The following is a 22,463-nucleotide window of genomic DNA, read 5'->3' on the forward strand; positions in this document are numbered from 1 at the left end:
AAAGCTGATCACAGAAATATAGTCATTGACTGTAAAGGGCAAATATTTATTTCAAATATTTTTACAGAATAAACTGTCGCTACATTCATCTTTTCAGTGCATCTTCTCCAAAACATTTTTGCACAAAATTTCTAGGTTGCACATGTAAAACTGAGACACATTACTTAAGGAGTCTGAATTGACAGTGAAGCAGTGGTTGACCTTAGATCCAGATTGGGCCATAGGTTGGCTAGTAGCATAAGACACAATGGAATAAAAGAGTAAAAGATCAGGTGACACTCTGAAAACACTTTGTGTTCAGCTGCTGTATCGTGCGCCATTAAAGAGAATTTTTGGAGGAATATTCCAACTACAGAGGCTTTGATTACAGTGGTATTGATTTTTGACATTAGTTGATGAAAAGGGTCAAAGATAAAAGAGAGAAGGGAACTATACGGATGTGGTTTTATGGTAGAAAAGATAAAATATAACTGCATTTACACTGTCTTATATACAGTTGTATAACCAGTGTTGCCTGATTAAATGGATAAAATCATCTGTAATAGTTGCTTCATTTCAAAGTCTCTTTTTTTCAGACCTGAGCTGTTGAATAACTCCTTGGTTCAATCAATCATGCAGCTGACCAAACCAATTCACTTCAGCCTTCTGCTAAACTCTAACCAGCTTTGTTACCTCATATAGTGTCCTCTGTCAATGGAGGAGATCAAGTTGATAAAGGTCCCCAACCCCCTGCTGTTCCCGTGCAGAAAAGAACTGACAGGAACCATAGATAGAGCAAAAGTCCATTAGCAGTCCTGTCTCACGGATCTCATCACTGATCCAGACAGGCTTGTTGTCCACCCTGTTATTCAGTAGGATTAAAGAGGGACTCATTGGTTAACTGAAGGGTGGCCGAAATGGAGATAAGTAATGATATATCCAGTCATTCTTGGTTAATTCCTATCTTGAGAATCTTAAATCCTCTGTCTCAGCTCCTGCAGCTCTGTCTCCCTCTTCTGGATTTCATACTTCGATTCTCAATATCACTTTAAACTGCATCTACAGGAAAACAAAATATCCGTATCAATCAGTTTTAACTTTAGATGTAATGGAATGAAGATAACCAGATAATCCAATAGTGTAAGAAAGTTAATCTTGTTATACATGTGTTCTGTGTATCACTTTGGGGGAAAATATGTGATTTGGATTAAAGCAATGGGTGACTGATGTAGGCTCACTCACGCATGCTTCCTTCTCTTTGGACACATAATTGCTATGTTGTTGACATTTCTCATCTGTCCCATTGAACAGACCTAAATTTAAAAACAAAAGTTGAGCGGTAACGCTGGTTGCTGAACAGTTGGTCGTAAAGTTGGTAGGGTGAGTTCGGTACAAATTTGTTGTGATTTCAGTCCTCTGAACAAACATGAAACATTGCATAGCCTATGTAACTTAACACTAATTTTCTTATTTTGCTGTAATCAGAACCGTTCACAGGGGGAAACAGGAACTGGAGAGCGTAGGTTTCAACTGACGTGCGTCAATCACGCACTCATCCACTTGTGGAGAGCAGGCAGAAAGATGAGTCATCTTAAAATATGATTTTTTTTTTCTTTCCCCACTGCTCGAAATGAATTTATGCACTGCCCTCTGTGAAGTTATTGACAAACTGCTCCTGTAACTGCCGCCTCACTTCCTAGAATGAATGGAGCTGAATCAGAGTTCCTCGTCTGTTTTGCTTAACATTTTGAACCTACGCATGTTTTGAGAGACCACAAGGACGTTTGCGTTAGTTTTCGCCGATAATGGCTTCCTCTTAGACTTCGATGCAATATTGCGTCAACCATTGCTCCTTCGGAGACATCAGCAAAATTCATTTGTCTTCCTCATGGAAGCTTCCATCAAAGGTTCACCAATTATACCTCACCTCCTTCTTTAGAGATGGTGGCCAAGTAACAGACAAGGACTTCTTGGTATCAAATTTTAATCGTGACTTGCAACATAACTGGGCATTGATTAACTCAAGCACCACACCTTTGTAGAGTGAGGCAGTCATTTTCAGTATACTTTAACCCCTCACAAACCCCAGGTCCTTTTCCTTCATGACCGTTTTTAATCAACGCGGTCGTGTCACGGAGTCACATCACTGTTTGAATTGGCAGAGCATGTTTACTTTAAGTACCTCATAGAACATATGAACCGGCTCTGCGGTTCTTAGACAGCTTTCTCTTCCTTGGCCAGAAACATTATAGTAGGGTTTGAGATGACTTTTGTAGAATAATGTAAGACATAACACAGGCGTAAACAATTTTCAGTTTTCTCCCCGTGTAGAAATAACACTCCTCCACATGTTCAGATATAACGCAACACTAAACAGAAGCAGAGTACAGTCCTCCTCAGTTTCTCCACCCTTTAAACATAGTGTATTATTCTTTAGGAGGCCTTGAAATAAAGGGCTCTCTATACCAAGGACAGCAATATGTCCCCTGTGTTTATCCCGATGCTTACTGGTCATACAAGGCATGGAACTGTAGGGAATACAAATCAAATCCTTCAGCGGATCAAAAAAAAGACAGAACAGCTCAACTGATTCTCATCTACTGAAATATCGACCATTTTAACACACTCATAGACTGCCTTTAAAAAAAAAAAAAAAATGTATCTGACAAACCACAAGAGAAAAAAAATAACTGATAAATTTATTTATTAGTGTAATAAAGAACTTAGCACTACCACAAATGATCACATTATTTTGTTCTCTTATATTTCTATCAACCAGAAATGTAACGTGGAGGCACATTCATCATGAATGTACCGAGGAAAACTCTGGAATGGTACCAAGAAATGCTGAGAAAGGCTCCTCAGATGCTGCACTCCTGCAGTTTCTTGTCAGCCAGCTTCAAAGAAACCCAGGTGTTCAACATGGAGGCTCGTAGTTTGGCCCAGATCAGGTGGTCTGTCAGTCCCAGGATCTGAGCAGCAAACTGGGCCGCAGCATCTGGCGAGAGCACAGTGGAGCAGCCAAGACCTGGAAGAGCAGAGCAACACCGAGTCACAATACACACACACACACACACACACACACACACACACACACACACACACACACACACACAGGCAATATTAGAGACACACAGCAGAGAGGTCAGAGTCAGAGGAAAATAGTATGACTGACGAACTAGAGTCATGGTTCAAGTCTACTTTGGCATTAAGCATACCTTTCACAAAAATACCTCTTCACAAACAACTAAACAAAGCTTTCCAGTTGTATGAAGTTTTCTCCAGTATAAAACCTGTGTTGTGTGTCTAAAAATCGGCGTATACATTATATATATATATATATATATATATATATATACATACATACACACACATATATACACACCATTTCATATTTACGACCTCAAATCACATATGTAGCCTAAGTAACAATGGCATTGTCGTTACTCCACATATAACTGCATAAAAATATGAATGAGATCAATGTTCACACATGGCGTCACATTTCAATCATTGAGATGAATGCACAACTATAACTTAGGAAAACATGTCCACAAATATTAAACAGATCTCTCAAATATTCATCCTACACAAACTCTTCATCTTGAATCTGAGCTCAGCCAAAAGTCAACTGAGGACAAGCCAGATTTGCTTCAGTTTACATGTTACTAATATAAAACAGATGTTGCCAAATTGCCATGCCATCTATGCTTGACAATAACGCGTATGTCCGTGCAAAAACTCGAAGTATGAACAGCTGGAGAGAGACCTAGACAAAATTCATGCATGAAGGATCGTCTAATAAATTTCCAGGGCGTACCGCTGGGCATGCGAAGGGAGGACCAGACGTCCTGAGCTCCCCAGTCAGGGGTTACTGGGGGGCAGTTGATGACAGGATAGGCTGTGTTCCCAGACATCACTGGACCCAGTCCATTACTTCTGCCTGCCACAGCCACAAAGATAGTGGGCACTCCATCCCCTGGAGGAAACCAAAAAAAAAAATATATATATCCACATTACAATATCTAAAGGCAAAGCCCAAGCCAGATATAGTGCTCTGTAAAGTCTTCACATTTTACTTCCTAAGAACATGACAGAAGATGAAAATGTGAAAAGGTGTGAGTTTACTTCATCAATACAGACACGACGTTTTCAACGTGACGGAACGATCGCTGCCATTTCAATAATTAAAGATAGGAACTTAACGATGGCACAGCATAACGTCAAGCCTAAGAGGCAAAGGATCTGCAAGGGCAGTTTCAGATCTTATCATTGAAGATTCACTTCCAAAGACTGCAGGTCAGTGGGTGAACAGGCACGCCGCTCTTCACCTACCCTCATACTCTGCTTTGATGCGGAGTGTCTCGTCTGGTCCTTTGTGCGCAGAGGTGACCCTGAGGGCACAGGGGATGCCGTAAGTACCGCACGCTTTGCGGATCTTCTCGCAGTGGGCCATGTCTGAAGTGGAGCCCATCAGAACCACAACCCTACCACTTGCCTGAGGCTCTAAGAGAAGCTGAGAGCAAAAGCATAGACACACACACACACACACACATACATTACATGTCAGTGAGTACCGGTACATAAGTATTAAATCAGCTACATTACTATCCATATCACCCTATGACAGTTTTCTCTATCGGAGTGATCTCCAGGGTAAAGTGCCTTGCTTACGTTTAAGCGCTTCAGGTGTGATTCTTAGGAGCTAAACCGCCTGGTTACTACATTGTTTCCCTTACCACTATGCCACTATCAATGAAGTCCCAAGAGTAACAAAACTCTTCAGTTAATGAGAACTTGTCCAGCGGCGTGACTCAATGCTGGGTGTTACACAAGCAGAAAAGCTGTGCAAGCCACAAGTGTAATGCTGATCCCTAACGTCAGCATTTTCTGCAGGTTCCTTATTAGTGAAATACTGCCCCATTGAGATTATTATAGCCGGGCAATAGGTCATTAACACTCTGAATACTTACTTATGGAGGCTAATGCTGAAAATTATTTTGCATGTAAACCTTGTTTTTGAACAATGCCAGTAATTGACCACTAGAGGGCATTACTGCACGCTTTTCATGCAAAGACTGAACAAGGAAAGACTTGGCCAGGTAAGGCGCAAAATGGGGCAGTGGGCCACGTTCAGAAAAACAAACTTTGCGTAATCTGAGAGGTTCACTGAGGTCCAAACCGTGAAAGGTCCTCTGAGTTTTACTGGTGTGTGCTGAGGGGCCTACAAGAGAGTTCACTGAGGTGAATCCTTGTGGGGGAAGACCTTGGAAACATGTTAATATTTGGCCTGACAACCGTATTTGACTTTCTACTAATACATACACTATATGTGACCACAAACTGCTTGATAACATACACATATGGTTTAGTAACACAGACATAGACTACTGCACAGCAATTAATAGACTAGAACTGTGTCAGTGTTTGATTTCTTGACTAAACACTAAACCTCTCTACTTCAGTCCTGAGGACAAACATGACAGTTCATTCTTGTTCTAGTTAAGATACATCAGATGGGGTAGTGCTTATCTATTAATTACAGAGCCCTTGACCCCTTGAACTAGGTGTCGTAACGGTAAGCATTAACCAAAATTTGTGGTCCAGTTGGTCCCCAGGACTGGTATTGTGAAACCTCACACTAGATCAAATGAAAAAACATCACCGAGCATTATCCAAAACTGTCAGTTACATCTACAGGGTAGTTCAAGAACTCAGATTTTAGTTAGCTGTATAACTCTCCAGTTAAGATACTGACACGTGTAAGGCTCATCAAAAGCAGTGTTCTTAATGGACAATCTTAATTTAACTTGTTTTGTTTAAAGTTTTGAGTCCTCAGAAAGATGTCTTTAAATAGGATGAGTTAGTACCTTAACTCTTTCAGAGACCCATTCAAAGTTCCTTTTCACCATCTGCATGGCCTCTGGTGTGACCTCCTTCAGGTCGCGATACACCTGCGAATACACAACAGGTTTAGCACTAGTATCCATCAATAGGTCCACGTTTGCCTCACAGCCGTAACATTGCTCAACGCCTCACTGAAGGAACATTTGAATGCACACACTAAAAAGCTCACTTCTAAACTTTTTTTTTTTTAACCTGTCACCTCCCGTCACCTTTTTTTTTTAACTCTGGAGACAAGTGGTTTTATAACCACCAGTTTGGCTTTTTAGTGCAGACCAAAGGAAAGTTCACCTGTTTGTCTTTCTGCTGGCTTCGGTCCCCAGCTGGCCACAGTCTCCAAGAGTCGTTGTCAATCACATCGGCCAGCACAATTTCCTTTGTGGTTACATTCACGCCAAACTCGATCTGATAATGAATGTAAAAGAACCGTACAAAAACACCCTCAGTTAACATCTCAAATTTGGAACTCCCAAACACCTATGCCAACCTCACATATCAGGCAAATCACTCTATGGGAGTACAGCCAACACAGGCTTCCTCTAATACATTTCAAATCAGTCACTGAATCTTTTCACAGTTTCAAATGCCCAGCACTTCTGTGCAAAGTAACATGTTTGAAGAAGAGTGCCTTTCATCCGCTGATACCCACAATGACATAAGGACTTGGTTGGCAGTGTCTACTGATCAGCATCGACGAAGACCCTGGCCATGAGAACACATGGCACAGGCGGGGATTTGCACCGTGAATCCTACAAGCACTACACACCTCTACACCTCTACATTACTACGAGGTCCTTCTAAAACAATCATTACTGCGTCTGCAGTCATCTCTCATTCTGTGGCTAACAGTTGATTACCTTCATGTCCACCAGAGTGCAGTTCTGAGTACACCAGGCTTTCTCCAGGATCTCAAAAATGGCCACTGTGCTTCGGTTCATGATGTCCACCTCACAGCGACCAATGGAAACGCCTGCCGGGCTTAGGTTTGCTGCCAGCAGCTGCTCCTCTGACCACTGGGGGTCATTGTTGGCATCATCCTGGAGGTGGGATAAATAAGAAAGAGAACGAAGACACAAGAATCAGTATTGGTATTGGGTAAGTATTTGGTAAGAGAATGAAAACAAGTGATGTAAAATCCAACTCTGTTTAAGTGTGTAAGCTTGTTAAAGGCCTTCTGATGAAGTGATTGAGTTATGTAAGCATTAGACAGTTACTATCATGCATATTCTTACAATATCATTGGCTACTTGATCATTAACAGGTACGCACTGTGACCAATGCCAACATTGTTGAGTAAAATCATGTTTACAGTGAGACACTGATCTTTCATGACAACTGTCGATGCCCTGCAACAACAAACCACTGAAGAACAAAGATTTAAAAAAAAAAAAAAAATCACCCTGTTTCTAACAGTTTTCATAACATACAAACACACCTTGAAGAACATCTCCATTTTTAGAGGGGCGAACCTGTACCCTTCTTTGACTCCAGGGTTCCTCTTGAGGAAAGACCCAGTGGCAACCCGTCTGCATACCCACTCGATGGGGATCATCTCACAGTGGGCAGCCACAAACGCTGTCTCAGAATGCTGCCTCACAAACGCTGTCTTTATTCCTGAGAGGCATAGGACAGAAACGTTACCTAGTGCTAAGTACTATCCATATAACCTTGAACAGAAAATCTTCAATTTTGTGATACATTCAAGGACATTGACTTTGTATGACAATAAGTAGCTCTGGGGTGCAGGGAGCGGCTCTGTCCAGAAGTGACCCTCTGTTCATGTTTACAACATCACAACTTGGTCAACTTCAATGTTAACCATCCTTTACCATCTGATGCTGAACATCAGAAACATTCATGATTTGTAGGTTCCTGATTCTTGCAGATGCTCCATAGTGTGACTGCAGCCAGTGAATACTGGAGTATAAAGTTATACAAACTGAGCTGATAATATTACTTAACCAGTGGCAAATGTATGTTCTGCTAATCACATGACAAAAAGATGGACCAGAGAGGCTCTAAAAGATTTTTATTATGTAAAAAGAAAAAAATAACTCTAAACTCATTATGGTGCCTGAAATGGTAAAACAAAGATTAGTGTGTGTGTGTGACATTCTGTTTAAAGGATGCATGCAGTGTCACAAGGCAGTAATTTCCACGGTACAGCGATCGTCACGAGCAACACATGGGTTGCACTTAACAGCGGTTCACTTAAATTACTATGGCAAGGCAACCCATTTAAGGATTAGAGGCACATTATAGAATGATCACTTGCGATTTCTAGGTCAAACTTTAGAATCTTGGCCCTACGCCTGGCAGATGTACAACAGGCATGGAAGGTTGTGACTTTAGAGGATGATACTGATGGTATGAGGGGCGGTGGGTGCCCGTCACATCTGCAAGACGTAACATGCAACTCATATCTTAGCGTTAATTACCGTGATTTCAAAATTTGATACAAAAAAAAAAGACAGTGTGGTGACTCACCTGCGTCCTGCAAGAGTCTGAACACACAGCTCGTGGTCTTGTTTGCTATCGCGGCCTTCCCTTCCATTTGGTCCTTTCTGACTGCATTTCCAGCTGTGATTTGGTCTTTTGATTGGACCAAAACGTGACCAGGTTCATCAGGCAGCTCAAAGATCTGCTTAGTCTTCCCCTCATTCAGTTTCTGGCCGAGTTTCAATTCTGAAACAAATTAGAATCACAAACAAAATAAAGGATTTGTATTCGTTTGAGTTCTTTTCACACTTGCCAAGCTGTCCTTTTCTGGCCTCACAGTTAATTTATCGCATAACTGAGCGTGCCTCACACTGCACACAGAGTTCCACAAACCACTACAAGACAGTAAGAAATATTATATTTTTATTTTGAAAGTGTTAAATATCGTCAATTTCATACAGATTAACTTGCAGCGGCGGCACAATCCATGCATAAAGTTTGTTGGGAGTAGCATCTGAACGACCATAACAACATGGATCTCTCTCGCGCAGTTGCATTAGCTTCTAGTAGCACTACCCCTTTTGCCAGCGGAACACCGCTGAGGTAGGAAGAAAGAATGATACGCGTAACAAAAAAACAATGCATACCTGATTCAGATGCCATATCTGTCGAAATCTGTTGCTCCTGTTAATTTGATTAAAAATGTATTTTAATAACGAGAACAAGGCAACCACGTGAACTCCAGAAAACACAATGCTTACTTAACAATTTGGGTGTCTATCTGAGAAGCGCGGGCTTGCTCAGGGCAGATATCCTGAAAGAATATTACGGCATGGGAGAGCAACTCACTTTCATATATCAGGAACGCCAATTGCGACACTCTGCCGATTCACAAAATCCAATCAGAGTGATTCTGTCTTCACCACGTGGACAAAACTTATGTGCATGTTTTTTTCCAGAATAAATGGCGAAATTATTAAACGTGACTCCATGCGTCTTTTCTGAGGTTTGGCGGTAGGCTGGTTTGATTTACTAGTGAACTTGACCGTGTACAGTTTGGTATTCTAACAATGCGTCCGATGTAAATTGTATGAGAAGTAAGCGTCTGCTTGCCCAGTCAATATCAAACACAATCAGTAATCCGCCTTTACTCCACGGTCGTCTTTTGCTGAGTAAATCTATAGATGTGATAGCTTTAATAGTTTTCAATCGCAACCATTATGTTTTTCTTTTAAGGAGTTTTGAGATTAGAGAGTGGTGACGGACGAATTTGTGCATCGCTGTGCCACAGTTGGTTGAACTCGACTTCATAGTTCCTCGCACGTGTTTGGAGTGAATACCAGCGTGGTTACACATACCAGCAATATTACGGTTCTGTGGCAGAATCAGGGCAATAGGTATGGAGTTTGAGGAGTCGGGAATCGGAGAGGAATGCGGAGTTTTCGGCTGTGTAGCGGCTGGTGAGTGGCCCACACAGCTGGAAGTTGCCCAAATAATAACGTTGGGACTTGTAGCTCTACAACACAGGTAAAAAATGCATGCAGTTTGCATTTTCTTTTATTGCGTTAAGTTATGTGGTAGAGATCAAACGTAACAACTGACTCTCAGCTTATAATCAAGTAAATTTTCTTCTTGTGACATGACACACTTATCTTAAATAAACGTAAGTGATTAAGTTGTTTATCTTATCCATGTTAGGTCTTGAAGTACACAAATCTTTATCGAAAGTTTAGTTTCTTTCGCCTTGTTTCCCCCAAGACTCGCAAGACTTCTATCTTTACGAGCATTCTGGTATCATTCTTTTTCACGTGATAACATCGCAGCTCTAAACTATTTTTCGGGATTAGGAAAAAAATGCCCTTGGAAATGTAACATGGGGGAATGCTGAAAGTTACCGTCCTGCTTGGAAAAACGCATTGTCCCAATCAGATGCCATAACATAACGATCTCTGTATCGGTTAATTGACTGGATATGCTTTAAATCAAGCGAAACGATTTGCACAGTGTTCTAACTCTGTAATGTTGTGACCGATTTTTGTATTACGTAAAGGAGCGTTAGTCAAATCTCAGCTCACCTGATTATTCACTGATGGAATTCCAGTCGCCATCGAACAAACTGAACTGATTGCTAGTATTGGTATTTGATCAGTCTCCTCTTTACAGTGGAGGTCGATATTCTCTGGAAAATGTGTACTGTTGTCTCCAACGTCCACCTTTTGCTGATGCCTCTTAAAATTCACATTGCCATCTATAAACAAAATTTAGACTTTAAAAAGTTGAACCGAGCACACAAACGCAATGTTTGTGTTTAATAGGCCATGGTATTGCTTATATACCCACAAATCTTGTTTAAGCACGTTTGCATATTTTCAGTTAGGCCAAGTGAGTTTCAGAAACATCTGGATGAACTAGTTTACAGAGCTGAACATAATTACATATGCTACTCAAAGTTAAGTTGAGCATTAATACATTCTCAGGTAACCATGATGCCACTTATAGTATAATTTTTCTTGTATTTTTACTTTTTTTTGTTTGTTCTGTATATGATGGAGCATTTATTTGAGGTTTTCCAATATGACATTCGTTTCAAATCCTGGATATTATCATTTGTAAATGATAATATGAGCTTGCGAGCATAGTTTGCTTTTTTTTATTGTCCTCCTGTCTGCAGTAACACTATCATTCCTTCGGATCTCAACTCAATTAAGGTCGAGACCTTAGTCACAAGACACAGTTACACTGTGAACGTTCGCTTACTGAAGACATGTAGTTGCACGTCAGCTTCCAAATTAATAACAAATTCGTTATTGTGAAATGTGTATAAAAGAGACCTTCATCTGGAGCTTTCCTCTTCTTTCCTCTTGATAGGACATGGTCTCTCTCAGGGGACATTAATTCACCGTTGTCTACACACACACACACACACACACACACACACACACACACACACACACACACACATTACTTTCTACTGTCTAACAACCAAGTGTTGTTATTTTTTATATATATATATATATATATATATATATATATATATATATATATATATATATCTCAGAAACATCTGTTGGCAGTTCAGAAGAACTTTGGACATGCAGAATGAAATCAAAAGCACCACCATCATTTGAGTGTTGATGATATTTCTGTATTGATATTTTTCTTAGGCCCTTGCTACTAAGCTGCTGACATTATACTGTTAAGAAAGGTTCAAAGTTAAAACTTATATTTGAATCAATGACTGTCATGATTAGCTGAAACTGAATAGGGTTTGAGTGCTAAAATAATGTTTAAACTAAACTTTGTCAAAATCTCTGTGTTCAAATTTTGTTTTAGGTTTTCTGTATGTTAATGACAAGGCCAGCAGTGTATACACAGAACCTGTTTTGCATTTATTCCAGTATATTAGTAACAATCCTGTTAATTACCATAGAATGCTTTCTTTCTGGAAAATGTAAGAAATTTTGTATCCTATAAATAACATTTATCTGTTCATCATATGTGTAGTGTCACAGGCATAATACTTCTTGGTTACACTCAGAAAGACTTTATATTTTTTTAATATCTCTCTTTTGTAGGGCTGCTTACCTGTGTGGTTCTCATATGGAGGCACCTCGTCAAAAATGATTTTCTTGACCGATTCATGTGGTTGGGCCTGGTGCTCGTATTCTATCAGAATTATATTGTTTGATTTAACCAATGTGACGTCCGTCTCAGCATTGACTTCATATCCCATTTCAGTGACCTCTTCTGACTTTCTCAAAGTGGCATTAGTCATGGACTGATTATTGAAACCCCTAGCAGCAATGGCAGTTGATCCTTTCAAAGTGGGGTCATCCTGCTGCTCGTAAGCTGTAGCTTCAAAGTCCTGTCCCTTTTCTGGAAGAGGGTCCGTCAAAGACGGCTCCTCTGACCGCGGAGGGCTGAATATTCTAAGAGTCCTTGTCATGGTCCCTGTGTCAGCTAACTCTTCATGGCTTGTGTCAGAGACTCGACCTGACCGGGTCAGTATGGCATCCAACTGGTCGTAAAACCTCATGATCCTACGAGGGTCTCCAATGTCAGCCTTTCCTCTCTGTAGAGAGCGGTAGATGTACTTTAAGTTTTTGTATTTGGTGCGACATTGTTTCCAGTCCCTCTCCACTCCCTGCTGAAGAAGGCGTTTTGAGATCTGCACAAAAATGTCCTTGTTACGGGTTGAACTTTCCAACTGCCGTTGGATTCCTTTTTCTGACCAGATCTGAATCAGTGCTGCCATCTCTTCCTCGCTCCAGTTCCGTCCTGAGTCGTGAACCGTGATCACGTTGAGCTGATCACTTGTAACTGTGTCCACTGCTACTGAATGAGGACCTGAGATGAGACAGACACAGCGTTGGAGACTTTATCATGACACTGTCCCGTCTTCTCTTTCACTTACTCCACCAATGACACAACATGGATCACTCGGAGCTCTTTTCTTAGGACAGTACTGATCTATAAAAATATTGAATCAATGTGAACATTATAGCAGCACCAAGATCCATTCTGCTTTTTTACTATAAGATAATTCAACAGTTTGGTCAGTTGATGCTAGAAGAGCGAAAGCCTTACATATCTCTTGAACCAAAGGAGATGAAGGCTGATTCACAGCATCCCTGCCAGGGCTCTGTCTGAATTATAAAACTCCTTTGTTTATATTTTATTGACTTCTTTAATTTTATATATCTAAAAGGCAAATGCAGGTACATAGATAATTATTCTTTTACTATATTCTATGGAGTCTGTGAATTGAATTGGACTTACCAGCTTTGTTGGAATCATTATAGTTAACATTGGATTTCACTGTTTCTGTTTCCACTTCTGACAGGTTTTCATCTAAAAAAAAAAAAAAAGTGACCAGACTAAATTATACTGTATAAGAATGCTCAAATCCACCCTGACATACTTCAAAACACTTAACACAATCCTTGTCTTGGTTCTAAATTCTTACCATCATCAATCTTAATGACCTGGCACCCCTCAGGTTCTCTTCTGACAACGCTCTGTTCTCCATCATGGCTTCCCCTTTGTGTAACTTCTGGTTCCTCCACACTCTCGTTATCCTTGCCCTGGAGAATGGCATCCACCTCTTCAAAGAATTTCATGGACCGACCCTGGCCTGGTACTCCCAGGCTGCTCTTGCAAACCTTGTACTCGTACTTGAGGTTCTTGTACTTCGTGCGGCACTGTTTCCAGTCTCTGACCACACCGTGGTCCCGCTGCAGCCTTCGTGCCATTTCCTGGAATATGGCCTTGTTTCGGAGGGTGCTGCTCAGACGTTCCTGGACCTTACGGTCGGCCCAGATGCAGAGGAGCGCCCGGACCTCATCGTCTGTCCAGTGTCGGCCTCCCTCAGCTCCTGTGTAGGTTACATAAGGATGTGCCCCACCCATCATAGCTTGGGGGCCTGTAAAAGAGGATATATCAGTTAGTGTGGAATATTCTTCCAAGGCGTTCCTACCGTGGAAGAATATTCCACCCTGTTGCATGCTGAAATATTACTTTTGCGTGTTATATAGCGTCAAGACAGCTTTTTGTCTTTGTTGGTGAAAAGTCGTTTCGATTTCAGTGTTTGAACTTAAGGTGTTTTAGACATGATAATGAGTCATTCTCAAACAAACATGCACCTTTTGTGGGAAATGGGATTGGTTAAGACTCTTAAATGTAAGTAAGGGTAGGGACTAGATGAGTTTTAATCTGTGTACTGTTGGCCTACACTGACGTTGCTACATTGTTTAGGTTTCAGTGGGAAAGGCTTACAAATTAGTGAGAGGATCCCAGACAATGTGTCTAGTAAAGATATGATTATTAAAACTGAACAACCGTTATTGTCAATTGACAATGAAGACCATGTTGCATTGCGAGACAACCTGTTGGTGGGTGGACGATCAAGATTGGTGCAAAAAAGTTTGCCTTGAATTACGCTACAAATCACATTCGGGCTGTCATAACAGGTCAAAGTCAAAATTTTCTTGTTTTTTTTCATGACGCTAAACTCAAGAAAATTTAACTGCAACAGCAATAGATATAAACTGGAATTTGGAAGAAAATGGGCTTGTCCTCCTTCAGATCCGTACAAAACAGACAACAGACAAACAGTTGTGAAATTTACAAAGGGATCAGATTAAACCTTTAGTTCTAGAGTGACTGATATAACACAGATCAATCAGTTTAAAGCTGAAGCATTCAAGCCGAACTGAATTGAGGCGAGTTGTTATTTACTTATGGTCTTGTTGACTTAATGGCAGTGACTTCTTGAAGCGTATGTTGAAAGATAAAGTAATGTGTCTGAACATGTCACATCCCCTAAACCTCAATTAATTGATGTTACCAACCTCAGTTTGCCACCTGGAGCTCTGAGTTTCAGGGTCAATCAACAATTTATTCATAGACTGGAATTATGAGAATCTCATGTAATTTGCATTCACTGAAAGCCTATAAAGTCTTAAAATACGGACTAGGTGTCATTCTTGATGGATTGAAGTCTGTGGTAAGGAGTAGCATATATCTTTTACAAATCCAAGAAATTTAAAAATATTGAAAATCATACTTATTCAGTCTTTATAAAACAGATTTTAAGATGTATTCTTTTGAAAGCAATTTTCTTGTGATAGTTGGCTGTATCATGCCATGCACAGTGTCTCAGGTCTCTCAGGAGGCTTTGCCTCATACTTTTGTGTTTAATGCAAGAAGCCAATTTTCAACTGATCTACAGGATAAAGTCTGTCCGCCTCGCTTTTTCGCTCTGACGCACAGCCACGCGCGCACACACACACACACACTCTACAATGTTGACTCCTAGATAATGACTTGGCTCTACTGAGTAACCTGACTTAAGCCATTGTTGCAGCCACCTGCTTTTCTTCCTCATTCCTCTCCCTGTGTTTTTTGGTTTGTGTGAGTGTGCGTATGAGAGAGAGCGTGAAAGCATATATGCACACACACAATAAGCTAAACTAAGCTAACTAGTCCAGATGTCTTTGTTACCTTCCTGAGGACTGGTCAGAGTAGATGGTTGTTCTCCCTTGTTCTCCCTTGTTGACTCATCTTCCACATCAAATGGCCCTTTGGCTGTTCTCATGTCCTTCATAGCTGTTGTTCCTTGTTTTAAGACATGACATGTCCCTGGCAGTTGGGGCATCCAGTTTTGTAGACCCATGGCCTTACACTGTGTTTGGCAATCCTTCCAGTCACGGCACACCCCAATCTCTCTTAGTCGGCCTGCAATGCCCTCAAACTTGGCCCTACCATCAATCTCTCCCCATGCTGCTCTCTCCCTCCACACAGAGAGCAGAGCTTTTACTTCCTCTTCCTTCCATAGTCTTACCACTCCTCTATTCCTATTCTCGTCTACCATGTTTATTTGCAGCTCTGTTTTGGACTCCATGGTTTTAAGCTGCCCTGGAAATCGCTTCTGTTGTTTTCTCCTCTGCTACTCTCCCCTACACCCCTCCCCCTCCTCTCTCAGCTCAGTTCCCTAGGCAACCAGACGGTTGAGCCAGTGAGGAGTGTCACGTGTCTGAGAACAGCCTTACTACTGGCTTAAGCTGTGTGGTGTGGGGGAGGGGTAGAGGGTAATCTGAGAAGTGGCTTGGCGAATGAGCTGTAGCCGCAGCATGAACCCCTCCAAATAAGGCAATTGAAAGAGACTCAGATGAATTTGTCTATGTGCTGAGAAATTAAGAGGATTTTCTAGACTCCAGTCTTTTCCAGTCTTCCTCTCTGTCTCTCTCTCTCTCTCTCTCTCTCTCCCTCTGTATCTCTCTCTTCTGTGTGTCTCCCTCTCTGCTTCTCTGTCAGTCTGTGGAAATGGAAATGATCGTCTTACAGACCTGTTTATTTTTTTCACTGTGGTCCACAGTGTCATAACAAATGCACAGTGGGGAGTTTGGTTTCATTTTGCTTGTGTTTGAGAGGGAAAAGAGCAGGAGTGAGAATGGATGAGGGGAGATGAAGACAAACAGATTAGGAGCATATCTACATAAGAAACCCTACAGAAATGCTTAGACCGTATGTCTGTGATTGTCTTTAAGGTCATAAATAATGCTATATTGTACTAATTTTATATCTAATTTGTCTCTGTTACTGAAGAGGACAAGAGAGTGCTGGTATAGTCACAAGTGATGGATTCAGTCCCCCCACATACACCGCCCTCAAGGTAAAATAATGTGAACCTACAAGTTTTTTTCTAGAAATGTTTGACTTACCCCTTTGATTATGTTATGTAGAAAAACTCCCTCATTTAAACACATTCACAAAAGTACAACATGTTGAGAGCAGTTTTACAGAAGGTGGTGTCTGTGTATGATTAAACACACAGGTAGTTCTGTGCATCCACACACAGGGTTCATGAACACACTGACTACACAGGAGGAAAAAGCAACACAGTTAACAGTGCAAGTTCACTGTTTTTGGTGGATTTTGTCTTTTTTGGCAGTCAGTCATAGGACAGAGCAACACTGAGAAAGAGAGGGGCTGAGAACACACACTGCTGAGTGACACGCCTAGTGCACTAGTCATTTCCATTGTAACACCATTTGTATTGAAAGTGTGCTTTTTTGGCGTTTGTATCTTTGTATCTTTTGTTGTATAATATTTTCTACAATGTATTCTGTCCAAAATGTGTACTCATTCTTTCTGTCTGGACGTATAAAAATGATTTTTGTGTGTGTGTGTGTGTGTGAATCAAACCATTCAAAACCCTTCTTTCACACTCTTTCTCTCTCTTTCTCTTTCCCTCTCTCTTTCTCAGGGCATGGGGCTGGTAAACAACGCCTTTAAGCCTGAGGACTTGCTCAAGCTTCGCCATGGTAACCTTGGCATCGGCCACACACGCTATTCCACCACAGGCATGTCAGAGCTGCAGAACTGCCAACCTTTTGTGGTAGACACTCTGCACGGCAAAATTGCAGTAGCACACAATGGAGAACTGGTAAACGCAGCTGCGTTACGCAAGAAGGTGGGATGTTGTTTTAACTGAAACAGCTTGAGTGCTATTGACAAGGCTGCCACTTATACTGGCACTTATACTAAAGAGTGCTATACTAAATACTAAAATACTGTACTAAACTAAACTAAAATACTAAACTATACAAATAAAGGTTTTCTATTTAGATCATAAATATACTCATGTGCAGAGCCATTGGTATACAAACACATGGGTCGTGTGTATATTTGTGTGTATCTGAGTGTGTGTTTCTGTTGCAGGTAATGCGTCATGGTGTGGGCCTGTCTACCAGTTCAGACAGTGAGCTGATCACTCAGCTGCTGGCATTGACTCCGCCCATGGAGGAGCTCGACGCTCCTGATTGGGTTGCCCGGTCAGTTATGTACCACATGAGTCTAGGTCAAAAATTCCTCAGTTTTTCACCTTTAAAATCCTCTCCCCTGTTATGGTTCATAATTTATATCTGACAAAGCAAGACAACAAAAATTACAGGATATATGTTTCTTTAATTGAGAAAAGAAAGATATCTGGTATATTTATTTTGAAACAGGTAAACTTTAAGGACCCTTTTCCACTTTATATGTTTGCCTTGTATTGACTTTGAGAGTACAGTGATTTTAAGTTGAATGTTCTACCATATTTCATCTGTGTTGCAGCATTAAGAACCTAATGACAGAGACACCCACATCCTACTCATTAATGGTGATGCACAAAGATGTGATTTATGCGGTGAGGGACCCATATGGAAACAGACCACTCTGCATTGGGCGTTTGGTCCCCATCTCCAAACTTCATGGCTCAGGTAGAGAAAAACAGAAGTAGAAAGAAGGAGTGAGATGAAGCCAGAGAAAGTGTGTTGGCAGGCACTAACCGACTGACAAATAGAGAGAGATAGAGGGCTAAATATAAAAGCGTGTTTGGTCTACTTTCCCTCTACAGTGCATGACAGGTTTTTATCTTCTGTCACTTCTGTCTGTCTTTTTTTTTTTTTTTTTGGTGTCACGTGCATCATGTTTGTTTTCTTGTATTTGTTCAGGAGTTGGAGAAGATGACACAGAAGGCTGGGTTGTATCCTCAGAATCCTGCAGTTTTCAGTCAATCGGCGCAAAGTAAGACTTTGAACAGCTTTGTCTCACTGAGCGCATAACTGAGAACTCAAGCATAACATGAACAGGCCTGTCATCCAGCCAAGTCAACGGAGAAACTGATGATCTATTCAGTCATTTTGATCTTGTTAACTGAGCCAGTACAAATTAGATGGAAAGTAACTGTTTTTGGACAAGGGTATAAATATTTGATCTCCTTTTCACTTTCAGGTATTACCGTGAGGTGCAGCCTGGAGAAATTGTGCAGATCTCCAAGCATGGAGTGAAGACCCTTACTGTGGTCCTGCGACCTGAGGGAGATCCCCCCGCATTCTGCATTTTTGAATATGTTTATTTTGCTAGACCAGATTCAATTTTTGAAGGTCAGCATATCCTATTATTATAATTAGTAGTAGTAGTAGTAGTAGCTTTCATGGTTGTAGCACATGGTGTGGTGTGTTAAGACTACTGGAATGGTAAGTACTGTTTGTTTTTGTGTTACAGGCCAGATGGTATATACTGTCAGGCAGCGCTGTGGACGCCAGCTGGCTATCGAGGCCCCCACTGATGCCGATGTGGTCAGCACAGTACCTGAGTCTGCCACCCCTGCAGCACTGGGCTATGCACAGCAGGTGAGTATCAAAGACACCATTTCAAGGAAACTCCTCACTCCTCCTTACCATGATCATTATTCTGCCATTCATTATGACATAATGCATTAATATCCTCAGATGAAAGTGTGCCTTTTAATTCTGATGGAAAGTTGCATGTTTCATTTTTATTCTGATGCCTTTTACTTCTAAATCGGTGCTATGTTTTGTACACTATTCTGATTCGGTTTTAGTCTGGCCTGCCATACGTAGAGGTCTTGTGCAAGAACCGCTACGTCGGGAGAACCTTCATTCAACCCAACACGCGGCTGCGTCAGCTGGGCGTGGCCAAAAAGTTTGGAGCATTGACAGACAATTTTGCGGGGAAACGAGTAGTGCTCATTGATGATTCTATTGTGAGAGGCAACACCATATCACCCATTATTAAATTACTGAGGGAGGCAGGTGCTACTGAGGTGAGGGGAAATTCTCCTGAATGTTAATGCGTTCATTCACTCAAGTCGAAGTACCCTTACACAAAGCTAGCATGTGCAGTATTCCTTACAAAGCATATGCAAAATGTAGCGAAGCGTTTCTTTATAATGAAGGGTACGATACAGGTGTGACCTTCATATGCTAAACACGCCTGGTCCGTTTTTGTTGCCCCTAAATGTCCTCTTGTAGGTTCACATCCGTGTTGCCTCACCCCCAGTCCGGTTTCCCTGTTACATGGGCATCAACATTCCTACCAAAGAAGAGCTCATTGCCAACAAACCAGAGTTCAAGGATATTGCAGGCTATATTGGTGAGTGGTTTTTCTTCTGTTAAATGACATACATATAGCATATATGTAAATGTTTAAGTCTTGAATGATTTTTATGGTTCTGCCAGTGTGTATCCAAAGACTCTTTAACCTATAAATTTATTTAAACATAGCAGAAATATTGTTTTTCAGTATTTCAGTGGTGTTGTGCTGTAACAATGTTTCCTGAATCCAAGTATAAAACTTGGACCTATGCTTTTAATTACTAAGTTACAATTTAATTATAAAGTTTTTAAATACACTGACTCTGCTCTGTTTTGGGTCTTTTTATGTTGTGACAGGTGCTACCAGTGTACGTTATCTGTCCGTAGAGGGTTTGGTGTCGGCTGTTCGGGACGGAATAACATCTTTTCGGGAGAAGGATGAACGAATCGGTTCCACCACAGAGTCTACCCTGAAAGTTGGCCACTGTACTGCTTGCCTCACAGGCAAATACCCTGTAGAGCTGGAGTGGTGAAGTTAGACCAGAATATTACCACTAATTCTAAACCACATTCCAACCACTATGAGTAAATCCGACCCTTCCCTGACTAGAACGGTCTTCTTCAGCTAGAGTAGATAATTCAGTCTCATGTAAAAAAAATTTTTCTATGAACCACATTCATTTTTCTATTAGAGGACAATGGCAAGAAGTCTCATTAGCATGGAACTTTGATAGGATTGCTATCACAACTTGCTAAAAACCCTGACTTCTCCCCAGGGGGCAGATTTTGGTGGGGGGGGGGGTTAAAAGTATAAACTGAGAACTGTCCAATTAGAGAAATGGTTAAGAGAGCTTCTTTGGAACACTATGACTGCTTAATCCAAGTTAGCATTAAAATCTGACCTACCAATAAATTCTCATTCCTTTCCTTTATCCCTCTGATGATTGTTTTTCTTTTGTTGAAAACATTCTTTGTTTATGTTTTCACTGATTCGGAAACATTAAAATAAAGTATAAAAATACAGTTTAATTAAAATATGAAATTGTATTCATCTTGTCTAAATTGTATCTTGCTTTAAATTTTTGATGTGTGGGGACAAAATCTTTATTAATAGTCTCATTTTTAAATATGCATAGGACATCCAAGTTCCTATGAACTATTTACATTAACACTATAGACATTAATTTCTTTACAACCCACCACCTTATGTATCTAAAATACCTTTGAAAAAGAGCATACAGTTTAAAAGTAATACAGTTCAAAATAAAAAGGTCTTAGTGGAGGTTATTTATCCTCCACTGAATGTAAAAACTGCCATAAATGGCTGAAGTCACAACAGATACAGAGTAGACATTATTACTGGTACATAACGAGCATAAACAGCAGGCATACAGCTAACAAAAAAGTACAATAAAACAAGATGAACTGAAAGAAGACACAATAAAAAAACACATCTGAGTGACACAAAAAGACCACACAGTGTGGTATTAACAATAAGAGTACATAACAAGAAAGTTAAAAAATGTATTGTGTCAAATCCGCATATTCTAGGAATCCACATTCAGAGAGGTGTTTGGTCCCTGTTTCTCTGGCCCTGCCATTTACTAGAACATATGGATATGACTTGTCTAAATTCCTCACAGGATTAGAACCATGCTCTTCATTGTGATGGGTTGTATAAGAGTCGTCTTCTTGAAAGGCTGCAAGAAAAGATCATTTTGAACAACCTAAGTCTGTAGGGCAAATAACTGCTGAATCCATTTATTATATCTTGACAACTTTGAATTTTCGTACAAACTAATAGCCATCATACATATTAGAGCCTGACCGATACAGGATTTTTAAGACTGATACCCATTTCGATATCCGAGGATTTAAAAAATCGATAATGATATATCGGCCTCTATTTTTTTCCCCCAGAAAGCCATAACATAAAGAAAGATTTACCCTAACATTTGTTATGTGTAGTTCTCACCAAAATAATGTGACATAATGCAGTTTTAAAATGAACCTGTTTAATTGCCATATATAGTACTTTGAACAAAGGTACAACGAAATATATTAAAGTCTGTGATAAAAGTCAAATGTATACAAATACCAAATATTACATATATACACACACACACACATATTCTTTTACTTTTAATTCTGTCCAATGCAAGCTACGAGAAACATTTTTCAACCACCATTTGGCGCCGTCTGAAACATGCCATCTTAGGCAATAAACTGATAGTGACCTAGAATAAACGTTGCTGTTGAATGCATGTAATACTACGTCACTGTCTGCAACGAGGACTTAAGACTTTGGGATTTCACACTACACATTTGAAAGAGAAGTTCGGTAACTTTGTTTGGTTACCAAGCCGTGTTAGAGACTTGTGCAACTCACGTTTATTTACGTGTTCCCACTGGTTTAATGATTTCCAATGCACCAACTGTAACTACAGACATATGAGTCGCAGAAACATTTACGATTGCTTCATTTCGGCAGAACAAGATAAACGCTATGGTTTAACCGCGCATTAACGTTAGCGGTCTTCCACAGATAAACATGGCATAAGCTAGCTTTGTGGGTGACTTCATTTAGCAATGGATAGCGTTATAAGCCGCTCTGAGCGATGATGTCAGAAAATTTTAGAACGAACGAGGGAGAAATGATACAACCATTGTTTGTTTACTCGCTAATACTGCTGCGCTGTTTAATAAATAAACTTACAATCAAGTTTGTCGACAGTTTAGCGTACACAACTCAACTAC

The 22,463-nt window shown here is 40.5% G+C and overlaps 2 protein-coding genes across 2 annotated transcripts; one reads left to right on the forward strand and one right to left on the reverse strand.

The window, feature by feature from the left end:
* Window positions 1–2,691: 2,691 nt before the first annotated feature.
* Window positions 2,692–9,118, reverse strand: paics (phosphoribosylaminoimidazole carboxylase, phosphoribosylaminoimidazole succinocarboxamide synthetase). The gene is made up of 9 exons (XM_030771292.1): window positions 8,970–9,118; window positions 8,371–8,568; window positions 7,319–7,497; window positions 6,741–6,920; window positions 6,175–6,288; window positions 5,850–5,933; window positions 4,315–4,495; window positions 3,800–3,958; window positions 2,692–3,007 (listed from the first exon to the last, which is right to left on the reverse strand). The coding sequence occupies exons 1-9, from the start codon at window positions 8,983–8,985 to the stop codon at window positions 2,841–2,843; spliced, it is 1,278 nt and encodes a 425-aa protein (XP_030627152.1). The 5' UTR covers window positions 8,986–9,118; the 3' UTR covers window positions 2,692–2,840.
* A 196-nt stretch (window positions 9,119–9,314) lies between these two features.
* Window positions 9,315–20,638, forward strand: ppat (phosphoribosyl pyrophosphate amidotransferase). Its single transcript, XM_030771421.1, has 11 exons — window positions 9,315–9,849; window positions 16,429–16,495; window positions 17,090–17,296; window positions 17,545–17,657; window positions 17,941–18,086; window positions 18,321–18,393; window positions 18,601–18,752; window positions 18,874–19,001; window positions 19,214–19,435; window positions 19,644–19,764; window positions 20,064–20,638. The coding sequence occupies exons 1-11, from the start codon at window positions 9,722–9,724 to the stop codon at window positions 20,237–20,239; spliced, it is 1,533 nt and encodes a 510-aa protein (XP_030627281.1). The 5' UTR covers window positions 9,315–9,721; the 3' UTR covers window positions 20,240–20,638.
* The last annotated feature ends 1,825 nt before the right edge of the window (window positions 20,639–22,463 follow it).

The sequence above is a fragment of the Chanos chanos genome, chromosome 4 (assembly GCF_902362185.1).
Source record: "Chanos chanos chromosome 4, fChaCha1.1, whole genome shotgun sequence".
In the NCBI taxonomy this organism is placed as follows: domain Eukaryota; kingdom Metazoa; phylum Chordata; class Actinopteri; order Gonorynchiformes; family Chanidae; genus Chanos; species Chanos chanos.

What these genes read in the sequence shown, in the direction of transcription:
- paics (XM_030771292.1), bottom strand. An exon ending in CAGACTCTTGCAGGACGCAG is followed by an intron (nt 7,498 to 8,370) that starts GTGAGTCACCAC and finishes TATGCCTCTCAG; the next exon opens with GAATAAAGACAGCGTTTGTG. An exon ending in GGGTCTCTGAAAGAGTTAAG is followed by an intron (nt 4,496 to 5,849) that starts GTACTAACTCAT and finishes TTTTGCTCTCAG; the next exon opens with CTTCTCTTAGAGCCTCAGGC.
- ppat (XM_030771421.1), top strand. Translation starts at nt 9,722, where the DNA reads ATGGAGTTTGAGGAGTCGGGAATCGGAGAGGAATGCGGAGTTTTCGGC. An exon ending in GCTCCTGATTGGGTTGCCCG is followed by an intron (nt 17,658 to 17,940) that starts GTCAGTTATGTA and finishes TCTGTGTTGCAG; the next exon opens with CATTAAGAACCTAATGACAG. An exon ending in TTTCAGTCAATCGGCGCAAA is followed by an intron (nt 18,394 to 18,600) that starts GTAAGACTTTGA and finishes TTTCACTTTCAG; the next exon opens with GTATTACCGTGAGGTGCAGC.